This window comes from Emys orbicularis, chromosome 3 (genome assembly GCF_028017835.1).
Source record: "Emys orbicularis isolate rEmyOrb1 chromosome 3, rEmyOrb1.hap1, whole genome shotgun sequence".
NCBI classification, from domain to species: Eukaryota; Metazoa; Chordata; order Testudines; family Emydidae; genus Emys; species Emys orbicularis.
Window position 1 is genome coordinate 154,688,653 of NC_088685.1, and position 17,004 is coordinate 154,705,656.

Sequence of the window (17,004 nt, forward strand, 5' to 3'; positions counted from 1 at the left end):
ATAATTTCAGGGGTTGACAATGCCCTGCTACTATAATGTGCCTTTTATGTCTACATTTCATTTTCAACTACTGAATACGAAAGAAAAACTGAAGGTTTCTGAGCTCAGAATGGCCACAATATATACACAAATATCTTATGCTACATGAATTTTGCAGAATCAATGAAAGCAACCTCATCTTAGCATATCTACTAATGTTCATTTTAAACATAGTGTATACCAGTGTTTGTTTCTTTTCCCAAGTAATACACACCACACATGCATATTATTTGGGGAAAAAATACAGGGACTGTTAGCTGTTACTGTAACCACTTCAAATGCAAGCCATTATGTCTGGAAGAAGTTTTAACAGTGCCATATAAAATGATGATTGTTCAGATCTTTTTATGTGCAGACATGTGGGACACACATAATATCCAAAAGTCAGTCTATGTGCTTTTATTCAAAAAGGCTGCATTTATGTTTTAATTGCAATGATAAATTATTACATAGCTGACAACCAATCAGAGTCACATATTTACTGGACTGTGAGGTACCAACTGCACAGAGAAAGACAGTATTATGGTATTTCTGAAACAGTGAAATGAATAAATACTCTTTAGAAAAACAAAGTACAAACATTTGAAAGCTCTTCACAAAGTGAAAAACATAAGTGCAGAAAATGGAAACATGCTTATTCCATTTTCACAATGGACATCTATTAAAAAAGAAGCCACCATTTCATGTCAGCCCCCTGCACTGGTTAAGCAGTTGTTATATGAGAATATTTATAACTATTTTAAGATAAAATTTGTACCAGTAAGCTTGATTCTTACCTCTGCAATCATCCTATTAGTGTCTCCCAAAAAAAGAAGGTTCAGTGCTTCCTCCTCGTTGGTTGCTTGCTGAAGAGACAGGTTTTTCAGATGAATGTTCTGATCAGGGTCTTCCATTATTGTCACTTTTCTACAAAAAAAAAAAAAAAAAAAGGACAGAATAAGAGAATACTAGAGCTGATTGCAAGTGATCCTTGTTTTAATATTTTCATTAAGATTTCAAATAAAATAGTGGGTATTTGAACAGGCCTGGCACAGTAAAAATAAGCACTGAAGATTTGAAGTATTAAAACAATACTAACATTATAATAAATACCAAATAAGTACTTTTGATTCCCTGCCACCTCCTGACTTCTCATCCTTACTCTCGAGACTTTGATCTCCTTTAGATCATTCCTATCACAAATTAAACATGTTTATCTCACCATCTTTAGAAAAAACAAAACACATCTTTTGACCCCCATTATCTCTACGACGGTGGTTCTCAACCCGCGGCCCAATCAGCACACAGCTGCAGCCCATGTGACATCCTCAGGGCCATACAGTTAGTATCTATATTTTGTGGATGCGGCCCACATAACACGGAGAGACCTGCATATGCAGCCCACAATGGTAAATAGGTTGAGAACCACTCCTTTACGACGACTGCCCTATTGACCTTCGTCCCCTCATTTTCAAAGCCACTGAATGCACCATCTCTTCCTAACCTATATTAGAACCATTCCAACCTGGTTTGTCCCCCACTCTCTTCTTCACTGGACACTGTTCTAATTAAAGTATTTAAAAAAACATGTTGTGGCAAAGTCTCAGGGCCTCTATTCTATCTTCGTTCTCCTGGACCTCTCTGCTGCTTTTGACACAATAGTATTCTCTGTCTCAACATCTTGTCCTTCCACAGCTTTTGTAACTCTGTCTTCTTCTGGTTCTCTGATCGTTTCTTCAGTGTCTCTTTTGATGGATCCTCCTCCACCCCTCGCAGTAAAGATCCCAACAGAATTCCATCCTTGCCTCCTCTTCTACCTTTGCTCCCTCTGGCTGATCTTTCTGTGATTTGCTCACAAGGCATCAATTAAAATATTTATGTAGATGATTCACAAATCTTTATTTATATTCCTGATCTGACCCCATCAATTTGACCTCGTATCTCAACCTGTCTCTCTCACATTTCTTCCTGGATGTCTTGCCATCCATTTAAACTAAACATGAATCCACAGTGAACTTTTGCTCTTACCTCCAAATTCCTCACCATCCCTACATTCTCTGTTGTTACCACTATATCACGATATCAGATCTCACTAGCCTGCGAGTAATCTTCCAAGCCCTTTCCCTTGACCAGGGCTTGAAATGGAAAGTAAAATGTAGTGGTACTCTAATCTCTTCTCACTTGAAATGCTACTCACTGTAGTTTGTCCAGATATTCAAAATATCACATGTGCTCTCCTGGATTCTGATTGTCTTCTCAAGATTGTCTCCCTATAAATGGAATTTGAGATGCCCAGAGGAAAGCTCAGATTATCGCATAGACACAATAAGCACACGATTAAGTCCCTGGCTCACAGAGTTACGTGATGGCATCAAACTATCAGCTTTCATTTTTAAAATACATATATATTTCTAGCCTTCATGGTAGTGGAGAAAAGCGTAAAAGCTTGACTTACAGTGTTAACAATGCATGATGTTTGCCCAAATCTGTAGACAGTCTCCAGAAAAGTGAGCAGCAGCCAGAATAGCCAGGGAGGAAGCTACCTAGCCCCATACCCACCACCACAGGAGCATAGGCCCCTGCTGATCTGGGAAAGGGAGGCAATATCTTGTTGGGATGGGAACGGGGCTTGGCTGTCCTACTGGGCTCTGCACAGTTGGCTTACCTTCAGTGGGACTCAAGATACTCCCTTGGGATATGCTCCTCCTTTGTTGCCTTTTGGTTCCAGGGGTGAGATTAGAGAAAAAAGTGGTGAAACTCTCCCAAGTGCCATCCATTTGCCATCAAACTGAGACGCCATTCACAGCAGATTGTGCAGATCTTCATAATATAATCATTCCACTCTCTCTCTCTCTCTCTCTCTTTTTTATTTTTTAATATGTTTTGATTAGCAATGTAATAGCTAATTTAAATTATCATCAGAGGGCATCTGAGTCACCACACCAGAGAAACGAATGGATCAGTTCATACTTCTCAGAGCTGTTGTTTCAGAGTGTCGACTGCACGCAGATCACATTTTGAAGATTTATTTTCATAATTATAATGCTGAGAGACTTAGGGCTTGTCTACATTAACATCTAATTCATGGCTAGTTGTGGAGTGAATTTACCCCACAATCGCCTGCTGCACACTATCTGTGTGGACCCTGCTGATACTCATTAACAATTCATTAGCATGCTTTGATCTAGTCCTGTTTCAAAGTGGACTAAGTGTTCATGTGGACAAGCCCTTATTTATATTTTTAAATCAAAACAGATTATGCAGGAAAAATGCCAGAATCTAAAATTAAAAAAAGAGTGTTAGCTCATTGACCTGGCCAAATTGGATCCCTGTCCTTGACCCACACATCAAGATCAAAAATTGTCCAAAAATGCTGCTCCATCCACCAGAGCATTTCTGAGATCCAATCTTTTCTTTCTATCAACATAGCTAAAACATGTCAAAGGTCCTTATCTCCAGTCTTGATTTCTATTACCTCCCCCTCTCTGGCTTCACTGACACCTTCATTCCCCTCTCTTAAATGTATTCAAAACACAGCTACTAAGATCAATTTCCTTCCTCATCTTTCTGATTGTGTTCCCTCTTCCCCTGTCCAACATCCTCCAAATCTTCCAACTCCTTTTCCATAACATCAAGCTCAATCTCTTGTCCTCTATTTCCAGGCTCTTCAGAATTCTCAGTAAGAAAGAGCAGATACACAAAGATGGTCAGTCACCTCTTACCTTCTGCACTCTACCAATAATACTCGCCTTGACCACCTACTTATTAATTTCTCCCATTACTATTTCCATACTTTATTCCATACTCCCCCCTACAAATGGAATACCCTACTTCAAACTGATCCGTAAGCCCTTTCTTTTTTCAAATTCCTTCAAATTCCACCTTTCCCTTGATTGCCTACAAGAAATTCACCAACTAATAATGGCTGGATTGAAGGGAAATCACATATAGTCAATGTGTACTTCAGAAAAAACACAGAAACAAAGATGTACATAAAATTGTACATATTTTAATTGTATCGCTCTTCCCAAACTTCATAAGTTTTTTATCAACTTAGACAGTTCTCTCCATCCCTAAGCAAGGAACCAATGCCTCATGTCATTCAAGAGACCACTTCAGGATGACACGACATCATAGTGGGCTCAGATGGAAGCTACATCCAAGCCCTCCTTAGCAAAAGGGCCACTTGCCACAATAAATAAAAGACATATTTATAGACAGTAGTAGTGGAATGGTTAGACGGCGCATGCCTCACCTAGAAATATTAGCAGACTTCCTTGTTGATTGTTTAGTAGGGTTAAGAAGGATGCCAGGACAGTGCTGCCCACAAATCTCACACTGGCAAAGTCGTGCCAAAATAACATTGACTGTCTGCAACACTTATGTGATATGTACTGATTACATGGATACACTCTGTTTCTATCTCTTTTAAAAATATTCATATTAATATATCAAGTGCTATCACTCTATTGAAAATCTTCTCACAGAAAAGGAATATATAAAAGTTATAATGATCAGGGAAGATTTTGTTTGTTTTTTGTGAGAGTGGGACAAGAGGATTGTCAGAAAAACCTGGAGGTGTTTGTTGGATGAACTTGGATCTTTTCACCATTATCATCATTATTTAAGCACAAACAATGTGCAATGTGCCATACAATAATGCTGAGTAAAAGCAGGTAGGGGATATTTCAGAACCAACATATCTGTAGCCAACATGTCTCTGCTAATTCAGCATTCGCCAAGATTATTCCTCTTTTCTATCCCCTTCGAACAGTACCAGCAATGAAGGAAAATGATGTCTTCCTTTGATGAAAAACAAACAATCAGGATGCATTTATTTATTTATTTTTATCAAGGTTGTGTAATGTAATGCTGTTAATTGCTCTTCTTAAAGCCTTGAAAGTTCAGAAAAAAGTGAGTGAGGTATGAGGAATGAAGACATGGCAAAACCTCTGAGGCAGAACAGTTACTTACTGTCAGTGAAATCTTTCACTTCTCCAAATGCTCTTTCAAACTAGATAGGACATTTTTTCTTCTGGAGTAATCAAGAGACAAATTTGGTTTCTATGGACCCTATGAGCTAAGACACGGTATAATAATGAGTGGTTTCTAGGGACCCTATGAGCTAAGACACGGTATAATACTGAAAATGGAGTACTTCCACCAACTTCAATGGGTTTTGGATCAGGCCCATGTTGAGCACTTTCTTGTTTTAAAGCAATATAATTCAAGTAGTTCTAGAGGGATATAAGGGAAAGAAATATGTCCTGAGACAGTTATTGCAAAAAGAAAAGAGGTTCCCGTACCAAATGTTATTTCCCCTCCTCTCAGGCTTTCTCTATCCAGATAATATGTTTAAGGCAAATTAATTGTAGCATTGAGCAGAGTAAGTGGGGTGGGAGAAGGCTAGACAGAAGCATACGGAGCCTCTTCTTCCCCCTCTGCATACCCACATAGCAAGTAGGCAGAATTCCAGCCTAGCATTCCCTTGAGAACTAGACTAGGAAAACAACTTACCTTCTGATGCTCAGTATTTTGGTTGGAAGGCATAATGAGACCCATGCCCTAGCATAAAGTGCAGTCACAAGCATATGTAAAAGGAGACACAAGATGCTTATTGTTGGAGCAGTAATAGCTGTACTCCAGAGTACACAGTGCAATCCTCGCCCACCCCTAGCTCTCCTGCCCTACCCCACTAAGATGTCTAGGAGCCTGAATGGGGCCAGCACCTGGTGATGGCTATATCGACCCCATATTGGCGAAGCAGGGTACCTTGTTTTGAAGGGCCCTGCGAGTAGGACTGGCCCAGTTCTCCTATCCTCCCCACTCTTGCTGCTAGGCGAAGCGGCTTCTTGGACTATCGCCTCTAGGCAATGCTTCCCCTGATATTGTCGCTAGGGGAAGTGGCCCCTTTAACTTTCGCCAGTAGCATCACACCCCGGAGTATCGCCAGCCAACCCCTGACAAACCTCTCATCACTCATACACAGAGCTCAGACTCAATAGGCATAACTTTGTCCTTAGAAAGCAATGTTTTACTGATAAAATCAGATTACATTCTGTCCTCAGATACTCCCGTGCAAGTCCTTGTATTGTACCCTGTCTGAATCTAGAAAATGACAGACTGATCTGCAGTCTGTGACGTTATCTGATTAAACTATGACCATGCAGATCACTGTTGCTACCGCTGTTATATAATTGCAACAAATCTTGTACAAAATGTATCAAGTAAAGTGTCTATAAAAAGGGTATGATTTGACGGTTATGATTATGCTATTTGTATGCATGTATCATTTTTGTATTTGAAATTATGAGTATTGGCTCTATACCTGGATTTCAAATGTTATAAGGTATTTAGCCTGCACATCTTGAAGAGACTATTCAAATTAAGTGGCTCATCAAGGAACATTTAACTCACAATGGAAGACGCCACCTACCCTGCATGGACTTTCCTGTGAACGTGCTGTTTGAGGTATAGGTAATGACTTCTACTGTGACTAAGTGGAATTATGCATGGACATGCGACTTGCCCATATGACTCCAAACACCATCTTGTCACCTGTGATTTTCCACTAGTTATACCCAGTGCTTTGTTTGAAACAATGGGTTTCCCTCCACATGGCAGAAGCTATAAAAGGCGCTGGAAACATCTCCATTTTGTCTCTTTCCTGCTCCAGCCTCTGGACTATGAACTTATACTAATGGGAGCATTCTAACCAAGGAACTGAAGATCTTCCAATGATTTGGAAGCAACCAGAGACTTGACTTAAGCCAGCGGTTTATTCCATCACTGCTACAAGCCTGATCCAAGAACTTTGCAAATGTTGTATATATTTGATTCCTTTAACCAATTTTAACTCTCACCTTTCTTTCTTTTTATAAATAAACCTTTAGATTTTAGATACTAAAGGATTGGTAACAGCATGATTATTGGGTAAGATCTGAGTTGTATATTGACCTGCGTGTGTGTCTGCTCCTTTGGGATCAGAGGAACCTTTTATTTGATGAAATTGGTTTTAAAGAACCACTCATCTCTACGTCTAGTGTTTTTGGTGGTGATACAAGGACTGGAGTGCCTAAGGAAACTGCTGTTCTGACTTCTTGTTAGCCAGTGTGATGAAATAGAAGTTTACTTTTGTTGCTGGTTTGGTATATCTCATAGGAGAATAACCTCTAGTTTTGGGGTGTATCTGCCCTATTTCTCAGCAGTTTGTCCTGAATTTGGTATTCTCAGTTGTGACCCACGAAGGCACGGTTACACAGTCCATAGAGGTGTCTGACTGATTTTGATATTTTGAAACTGCTTGCTAAATGTCATGCATAGCTCTTTCTTGAAACAATGTGATTTGCCTGAATCATGTAGCTTACCTCTTCTAGAGTTTCTTTGTCCTCTTTAATGGGTACTTTGGGGACACTGATAACCATATATTACGTCTTCCCCTTGTTGATGAACAAAGCAATTTATTTGGCTGTATCAACCCAAATCTGGGCTTTTCTTCCATTAAACAATGTATTGAACTAAGCAGGACAATATCATCAACAAAAACAATGTCACCCTATTGTGCTTTATCATACATCCATACAATTCCTCATTTGCCTTCTGCGGTCACTTTTCTTATGACATAGTCAATAACCAGTGCAAACAATAGTGCGGGCATAATATACTGTTGCTTCTCTTACTTCACTCATACTTCCTTGTTTATTTAGTACACTGCTCCGATACTGTAAAGTAAACCTTTCCGAAAAAGAACACAGGAATAAGATGAGTTGAGTGATTTTAGTAGTCACGCTTGATGATGCTGATGAGTTAATACTGTGATTTGAAGTAGTGGCTTCAGAAAAGGTGTCACTGACTGATCCTTCCTTATTTTGGAGAGATGGGTTAATAGATAAAATGAAGATATCCTTTTCTGAATGGGGAGGAATATTTCATGCTCTATGCTCAAATCAGCTCTTTCACATTCCAAGGTCTGGGTTAGTTCCAGTTGTAATATTTTTGTGGATTATATCAAATCCAATCTTTGAAAGAATGAATCAGTACCATTTATCCCCAATATCATTTCCTGTCTGGCTCTTTCTATCAGCATCCAGAAAAACATGGATTGTCAAACCTAGATATCCTGTTAACCTTTGGTGTGCAGTAGTAACAGACATTCATGGTGTAAACTAAAACATACATTGAGCACTCTTCATTCCAAAGGGATGAACTTTCTCGTGAAAGGCCTGACCTAATATTGTGAACCTCAGGAATTTTCAGTGTACTAAGAATTACTGGTATGTAAAAATATGGGTCTTGTATATCTATGGATGGTAGCCAGTCTCCAGATTATATAGCTTGTATAACCACTGAAAGAGGGAATGGCTGACGCACACATTGTTTAGCCTAGAATCAGGAGATAGCCTGTTGGTTTCTTTGCATTATAAACCAGATGGAAGAAAAATGGTCATTTACCCTGTGTGTAGAATTTTTTTCCTGTGGCTTCCTTTGTTAAGTGATCTATGAGTTCTTGTTATAATATTTGGTTTAGTTTTGTGTGTCAGCAGTCTGGTGAACCCTTAAACCTTTGGAGGGCAGTAGAGAAATAAACAGGATTGGGAACTCTTTTGAAGTAATTTCCAGTACTCAGTGATTATGAACAATATTTTTCAAGACAAAAAATACTCTAGATTCCCCCCTAGAGCCTAAATTCTGTACATTGATTGTGTGATGAGACAGGTAGTCATTATAGAGGTTTTGGGCAGTTACAACTTTTATTCTTAGTCTTTAGCCTTTCCCTTGTTATGGAATTTAGGGATTAAAAGAGTAGTTTATTCTGATCTATGCTTTAAGCAACCATGGCCTTCCTTGGAGGATTATGGGTTGCGGGAGAGGGGAGCTGTTCCCCTATGGGAGAATGTAATTTTTTTTTCAAATGCCCCATTATCATAGTAGATCTTATATACACTCTTGCCATCTACCAGGGGGAATCTAAGACTTTTTCTAAGTCACTGATAATTTAAATGTCAGCCAGTAAATTATTTGGATGGTGGCCATTTGCAATTATTATTTTAGTTGTATAACAACATTAAGTGTCAGGTTTAAATGTAGAAAAAAGAGGAAATGGTAAATCAAGACAGGTGTAACGTACATGTTAGCATACCAAGCAAAGTCAATTTTGTACCTACCATCTCCTTTTATCACTTTCTATTAGGTCTTCTTTTAATATATTTTTGTCAAAACCTGAATTCTTTTCTTCACATTCATTAGCTGCTGCCCTCACATTTAGCTTTTCAAGCACTATCAGTGAGACAATTGTGCACTTTCCATGGTTTGTGTTTATTATGTTAAACTGAATGATCTTACATGTCATCATTCTGTGGTTATTCCTTGTGTTGAACTGGAGAGTGGCGTAATGTCATGAATAATATATGACTTGTCAGTCTTTTTCTTTGGTTCACAATGGTTCACTTTCTTCTTTAAGAATCTGTTGGTTGATACTACTTTCAAAACAAATGGCATATTTTATCGGCTTATCTGATTCTTTGCTTCCTGTTAAAAAAATGACATATTTCTTCACCTCTTTTATTCTTGCTCACATGGGTGAATTTCACCTGAGTGCAGAGAGCCTGCACAAGGCTCTATATGACACCTAAACTCCACATCAAGGGCTTACATAGGGTTTAACTGATGTGTTAGGCATTGTGTGATCCTTCTGAAATGGGATGAACATCACCTTTCAGTTCTGAAGTTCCTCATTGGATACATTTTTTCTATCATACACCGCTACCTCGATATAACACGACCCGATATAACACGAATTCGGATATAACACTGTAAAGCAGTGCTCCGGGGGGGGGGGGGGGCTGCGCACTCCGGTGGATCAAAGCAAGTTCAATATAACGCGGTTTCACCTATAACGCGGTAAGATTTTTTGGCTCCCGAGAACAGCATTATATCGAGGTAGAGGTGTACTTGAATAGGTTTGTCTAGGATTTTTCTCTTCCCTAAATATTTGCTTATTATTGATCAGCTCCATAGATGTCCGGAGCAACTATAACTCCAAGAAAGTGAGAGAAGTCGCAAATGCTGAACACATCACAGATTTTACAAAAACTGCATCTAAGTTGTACACACATAAGGGGTAATTACTTGTGCAATGGCAAACTATACAAAATAATCATTTCCATGTGCAATAAATCATTTATGCACAATTTATACTCCTTTTTAGCCCTTAAAATGTAAGTATATATATATTTTTAAAAATTATGAAAGCCTTAATAAGTTTGAAATAGCTCCTTCCATGTTGATGTGATCATTAGGTGAGTCTACCATTAAGATTTTTTTTTTAAATAAAAGATTCTTGATACAAAATAACCAATGAAGAGCTTTAAAAGTGTTGTCAAGTCTATTGCATAAATACTACTTTTTGGCCAATGTAATACGCAAAACATGTTTAATAAATATGTATATAGTAAAATAGTTACTAATCTATCTTTGAAAAGTAGTTACTGTAAAGCAAATAATTTGTTTCTCTCTATATTACTCATACTGACATAAACTATTGTATATGGCTTACCGGGCAACTCCATTATCAATCCCAGTGCCTTTCAGCCTTAATTCCACAATCAAATCTCCTTGTAATTTTAACTTTCTAACAATACCCTAATACCAGCCACAAGAGATTCTCTACTCTAGCTTAATCAAGATGCAAAATAGAAACCAGTTTTGATATTGTACAATTCATTATATTAATAAACACTGAGAACTCAGTTTTTAATAGTGAACTCTCTTTTTCCAGGCACACCCTAGGCTACAAATAACTGTGCCCACAATTCAATTGGACAGCTATGTGATAGCATTTGCACCCCCCAACTAATTGCAGGCACAGACATTTTACACCTGCAAGAATGGACATCAGAATGCGGTTCTTTTCAAAATTAGACTCTGATTTGTCTGCAGAGTTTAAGAAACTGCAAATATATAACATGTCCCAAAGGTTTACCCCCCATGACTAAATACATAAATAATATGCAGTAGTACTTTTGGCCATAGAACTCAAAGCACTGTACAATGACAGGTAAGTATAATTATACCCATTTTCCAGAAGAGGAAAGTGAGACACAGAAAGGTTAAGAGACTTGACTACCTACACATCGAATCAGTCGCCTGACACCACTATCTGCTGGACTATGCTACCTCATAATGGAGGCAATCCAGTCATAGCAATGGCTTTTTAAAAGGTCCATATTTTATATGACTGATGAGGAACAACTCTAGGCTTTGCAGGGTGCACTTTGTCCAAGGACAAATCTAAATTCTGCAGCAAAATCTCTAGATTCTGTGGCACTGGTGGAAATTTTATAGCAGTTTTACATACATTTTAAAAAATGATTTATTTGTGTGTTAATATGAAAACAGGTAATGTATTTTGATATTGAATTGAATTTATGATGTTGCCAGATCTTCACGTTTCAATATGCCACACATTTTTACTGACAGCACCTAAGTTGTCCTATATCAGAGCCAACATTTCACTGAGATGTATGAGGCAGTTCACACTTTTCAGAGCTATTATTTCAGGCTAGCCGCAAATTCAGGAACTCAACAGTGCATTAGTTTACATTTGACTCCCATATTCAAGGCTACCTTCACAACCACTATAAATTCCACAATCACATAACTGAAGAATATATGAGAGCTTTGACAATGCCACACCAAAAAAAAAAAAAAAATCAGTGTTTCATGTAGCCTCCATATGCTCTTCAATACTGGGATAAATCAATTATCAAAACTGCTTACTCTTCGAATGTTGCAGAATGGGGTTTGAATGGGTTTTGCTAAACTGAGTTTAGGGTCTGTACTCAGCTCAGGCAAATGTTAATAGTGTACTAAATATTTCATCAGCAGAAACTGTACTTTGATGATCATCTGTTCTGAAATACTGTACTGCGTTTTGGAATCCCTTTTGGCCTTTATCTCCTTTACTATCACATTACATTCCACAAGGTCCAGCATTTAAAAAATAATTACTCCTGAAGGAAAAGGCGCATAACTGAAATAGGTTTCTGTGTACTAGTTTCGAGGAATGCTGCCCTGTTCTATATGTCTTGTCACTCCTACAGCATAGGGTGAAGTGGATGAATTGTCACAAGGAAGAACAATTACTCCTTCTGTTTTCTTGTACTGGCTCCTGTGAATCTTTCCCCCCAATTATATCAGTCTCGTACACCTTCACCTTCAATTATTCTTATCCATTTTTCACAACGTCTATACATACAAAATATAATAATGGAAGCTTTTGAAAAAGTTGATAAAAATGAACTATTTTGAGTTAATTAAGTCTGAGGTCAGTATCATACAGTTTCAAAGGAAAACAACGAAACAGGGCATCTGAAAGTGATTTTTTTATCCCTGCTGATTCTTTGTAGTTTTGTTACTCACGGCAAATCTTCCAATCTGGAGGCTTCATGTCTTGGGTCCAACAGATCATAACCACATTCATTGTAGATTTCCAAGTAGGAAACATGGGTTGTGTACACTTTGCTGCTGTCCTAAATAGGAAAGAAAATTAAAAGGGCTATAAATAGCAGCCGAAGCCCTAGGGCAGATGGACAAATTTATCACTATAGCTTCCATGCTGCTTCCTCACCCTCTCTCTCATTCATTTGCTGGATATGTTTTACATTTTCAATTCGTGACACTTTCAAGTCTGTCCATTGCCATATGCATGAAGACTTAAAAAAATAAATAAAAAAGACCTATGCCCATGATTAGAAGCAAGTTCAGTCTGTCATTTTTTTTATTGGTTCCATATATCTAAAAAAGTCTGCATACACTTAGAATGCGGCAACTTGGTTACAGAATTGTGTAACATACCATTTTTCACTTCTCTGACAAAAAACCATGTTACTATAAAGAGGTATACCCTCATATTATGGATAAAGAGATGACCCCTACAAAAAAAAAATCAAAGATTTACTTCATTTTAGAAACTTCAGTGGCACATTGCTTTCCATGTTCTTTACCAAAATACCTAAACACTGCGTATGCTGTCAGCTATCCTTTGGAGCCCTACTTTCTTTCTGTATTCTGTATTGCCAGAATGTAAAATAATCCAACTGGTCTCTGCAGACAGAATTCTCTCCTCCCCCAAAGCCAAAGCCAAACAATGTAAACCTCAAAATAATGAACTGCAATTTCCAAAGTAAAAGTGAATTAATTTATTTCATTGGTTGAAATCACTGGGAAAGCACTCATTATCACACTTACAGAGGCAGTTTTCTAATATAATGTGCTAATTTTATTTCAAAGGCTATCGTGAGACATGAACCTTTCATTGTCACTGCATAAAATATTTCCAGGATGAGATTTTTATTGATCATGACAGAAGAGTGTTTCAGTGAAAACTGTTTTAAAAGACACATTATGGGTAGATGAAAAAAATCTCTGTATTATGTAATCATGGAGCTATGTAGATTGTAAGGGGAATTTCTGAACAGGAAAGTAAAAGAAGACGCTATTAGAAATTGAGAGATCAATTTTCTACTCGGTCTATTCATAAGGAGCCTGTTGTGCCGTTATGGGCCTGAGCTGCCCAGAGACCAGTGCAAGTTAGAGATGCAAATTAAGAGCAGCTCTAACTTACATCACTGGAGTAAGACTCCCTGAGCACAAAGTCCCTCTGCTCTATCATGCCCCCTTAGACTCAAGGTGAGAAGAGGTGCTGCTGGTTTAAGAAGTAGTTATGACACCTCTGCCAGCTTTACAGCAACAGAGGATTCTTCTACAAAGGATGAATTCTCCTCTGACCATCAATAGGTACTTTAAGGCAATTTTGGACCATTTACACAGTGCAAATGGACTTAGCACACTGGCAAATCTGGCTTTGAATTATTAAAATGGTCCTGTTTTTGTTTTTTCATTTAATTTTTTTTTCTTTTTTAATATTGTTATTTTTCAATGGTGTTTTACTAGCATGAAAAATGAGACAGAAATTGAGATTGGGATTGCAATTTACACAGTTAATAAATCTCCCGCAAGAGAGGTAATTTACATCATGGAAAGAATGGACGGTAAAGCAGATGTCACTTTCTATGGGTGTAATTCACTTTCATCCAGGGGCCTGTGAAAACCCTTTATGTCGGTTGAGCGCCCACCATTTGAGCTTAGGTGTGTGTGGATGGAACTCACCTGCCATCATGAAACCCTGTGCCTCTGGTGCACCATAGATGGTTTTTGGGGGCATAGAATCATAGAATATCAGGGTTGGAAGGGACCTCAGGAGGTCATCTAGTCCAACCCCCTGCTCAAAGCAGGACCAATTCCCAACAAAATCATCCCAGTCAGGGCTTTGTCAAGCCGGGCCTTAAAAACCTCCAAGGAAGGAGACTCCACCACCTCCTTAGGTAACGCATTCCAGTGCTTCACCACCCTCCTAGTGAAATAGTGTTTCCTAATATCCAACCTAGACCACTGCTCCTTGTTCTGTCATCTGCCACCACTGAGAACAGCCGAGCTCCATCCTCTTTGGAACCCCCGCCCCAGGTAGTTGAAAGCAGCTATCAAATCCCCCCTCATTCTTCTCTTCTGGAGACTAAACAATCCCAGTTCCCTCAGCCTCTCCTCATAAGTCATGTGCTCCAGACCCCTAATCATTTTCGTTGCCCTCCGCTGGACTCTTTCCAATTTTTCCACATCCTTCTTGTAGTGTGGGGCCCAAAACTGGACACAGTACTCCAGATGAGGCCTCACCAATGTCGAATAAAGGGGAACGATCACGTTCCTCGATCTGCTGGCAATGCCCCTACTTATACAGCCCAAAATGCCATTAGCCTTCTTGGCAACAAGAGCACACTGTTGACTCATATCCAGCTTCTCGTCCACTGTGACCCCTAGGTCCTTTTCTGCAGAACTGCTATCTAGCCATTCGGTCCCTAGTCTGTAGCAGTGCATGGGATTCTTCCGTCCTAAGTGCAGGACTCTGCACTTGTCCTTGTTGAACCTCATCAGGTTTTTTTTGGCCCAATCCTCTAATTTGTCTAGGTCCCTCTGTATCCGATCCCTACCCTCTAGTGTATCTACCACGCCTCCCAGTTTAGTGTCATCTGCAAACTTGCTGAGAGTGCAGTCCACACCATCCTCCAGATCATTAATAAAGATATTAAACAAAACCGGCCCCAGGACCGACCCTTGGGGCACTCCGCTTGAAACCGGCTGCCAACTAGACATGGAGCCATTGATCACTACCCGTTGAGCCCGACGATCTAGCCAGCTTTCTATCCACCTTACAGTCCATTCATCCAACCCATACTTCTTTAACTTGCCGGCAAGAATACTGTGGGAGACCGTATCAAAAGCTTTGCTAAAGTCAAGGAATAACACATCCACTGCTTTCCCCTCATCCACAGAGCCAGTTATCTCCTCATAGAAGGCAATTAGGTTAGTCAGGCACGACTTCCCCTTGGTGAATCCATGCTGACTGTTCCTGATCACTTTCCTCTCCTCTAAGTGTTTCATAATTGATTCCTTGAGGACCTGCTCCATGATTTTTCCAGGGACTGAGGTGAGGCTGACTGGCCTGTAGTTCCCCAGATCCTCCTTCTTCCCTTTTTTAAAGATGGGCACTACATTAGCCTTTTTCCAGTCATCCAGGACCTCCCCCGATCGCCATGAGTTTTCAAAAATAATGGCTAATGGCTCTGCAATCTCATCCGCCAACTCCTTTAGCACCCTCGGATGCAGCGCATCCGGCCCCATGGACTTGTGCACGTCCAGTTTTTCTAAATAGTCCCGAACCACTTCTTTCTCCACAGAGGGCTGGTCACTTTCTCCCCATACTGTGCTGCCCAGTGCAGCAGTCTGGGAGCTGACCTTGTTCGTGAAGACAGAGGCAAAAAAATCATTGAGTACATTAGCTTTTTCCACATCCTCGGTCACTAGGTTGCCTCCCTCATTCAGTAAGGGGCCCACACTTTCCTGGACTTTCTTCTTGTTGCTAACATACCTGAAGAAACCCTTCTTGTTACTCTTAACATCTCTTGCTAGCTGCAACTCCAAGTGTGATTTGGCCTTCCTGATTTCACTCCTGCATGCCTGAGCAATATTTTTATACTCCTCCCTGGTCATTTGTCCAATCTTCCACTTCTTGTAAGCTTCTTTTTTGCGTTTAAGATCAGCAAGGATTTCACTGTTTAGCCAAGCTGGTCGCCTGCCATATTTACTATTCTTTCTACACATCGGGATGGTTTGTTCCTGCAACCGCAATAAGGATTCTTTAAAATACAGCCAGCTCTCCTGGACCCCTTTGCCCTTCATGTTATTCTCCCAGGGGATCCTGCCCATCTGTTCCCTGAGGGAGTCAAAGTCTGCTTTTTTGAAGTCCAGGGTCCGTATTCTGCTGCTCTCCTTTCTTCCTTGTGTCAGGATCCTGAACTCGACCATCTCATGGTCACTGCCTCCCAGGTTCCCATCCACTTTTGCTTCCCCTACTAATTCTTCCCGGTTTGTGAGCAGCAGGTCAAGAAAAGCTCTGCCCCTAGCTGGTTCCTCCAGCACTTGCACCAGGAAATTGTCCCCTACACTTTCCAAAAACTTCCTGGATTGTCTGTGCACCGCTGTATTGCTCTCCCAGCAGATATCAGGGTGATTAAAGTCTCCCATGAGAACCAGGGCCTGCGATCTAGCAACTTCTGCTAGTTGCCAGAAGAAAGCCTCGTCCACCTCATCCCCCTGGTCTGGTGGTCTATAGCAGACTCCGACCACGACATCACCCTTGTTGTTCACACTTCTCAACTTTATCCAGAGACTCTCAGGTTTTTCTGCAGTTTCATACCGGAGCTCTGAGCAGTCATACTCCTCTCTTACATACAGCGCAACTCCCCCACCTTTTCTGCCCTGCCTGTCCTTCCTGAACAGTTTATATCCGTCCATGACAGTACTCCAGTCATGTGAGTTATCCCACCAAGTCTCTGTTATTCCAATCGCATCATAGTTCCCTGACTGTGCCAG

At 39.9% G+C, this 17,004-nt stretch overlaps 1 protein-coding gene across 1 annotated transcript in view; it reads right to left on the reverse strand.

Annotated features, from left to right (window-relative positions):
• The window catches only part of KIF6 (kinesin family member 6), a 284,172-nt gene that overhangs the window by 228,700 nt on the left and 38,468 nt on the right, over nt 1-17,004 (reverse strand). The window contains exons 5-6 of the mRNA XM_065401377.1: nt 12,439-12,548; nt 816-945 (exon numbers count right to left, since the gene is read on the reverse strand). Coding sequence (XP_065257449.1) covers nt 816-945; nt 12,439-12,548 — 240 coding nt within the window. The remainder of the gene's footprint in view (nt 1-815; nt 946-12,438; nt 12,549-17,004) is intronic.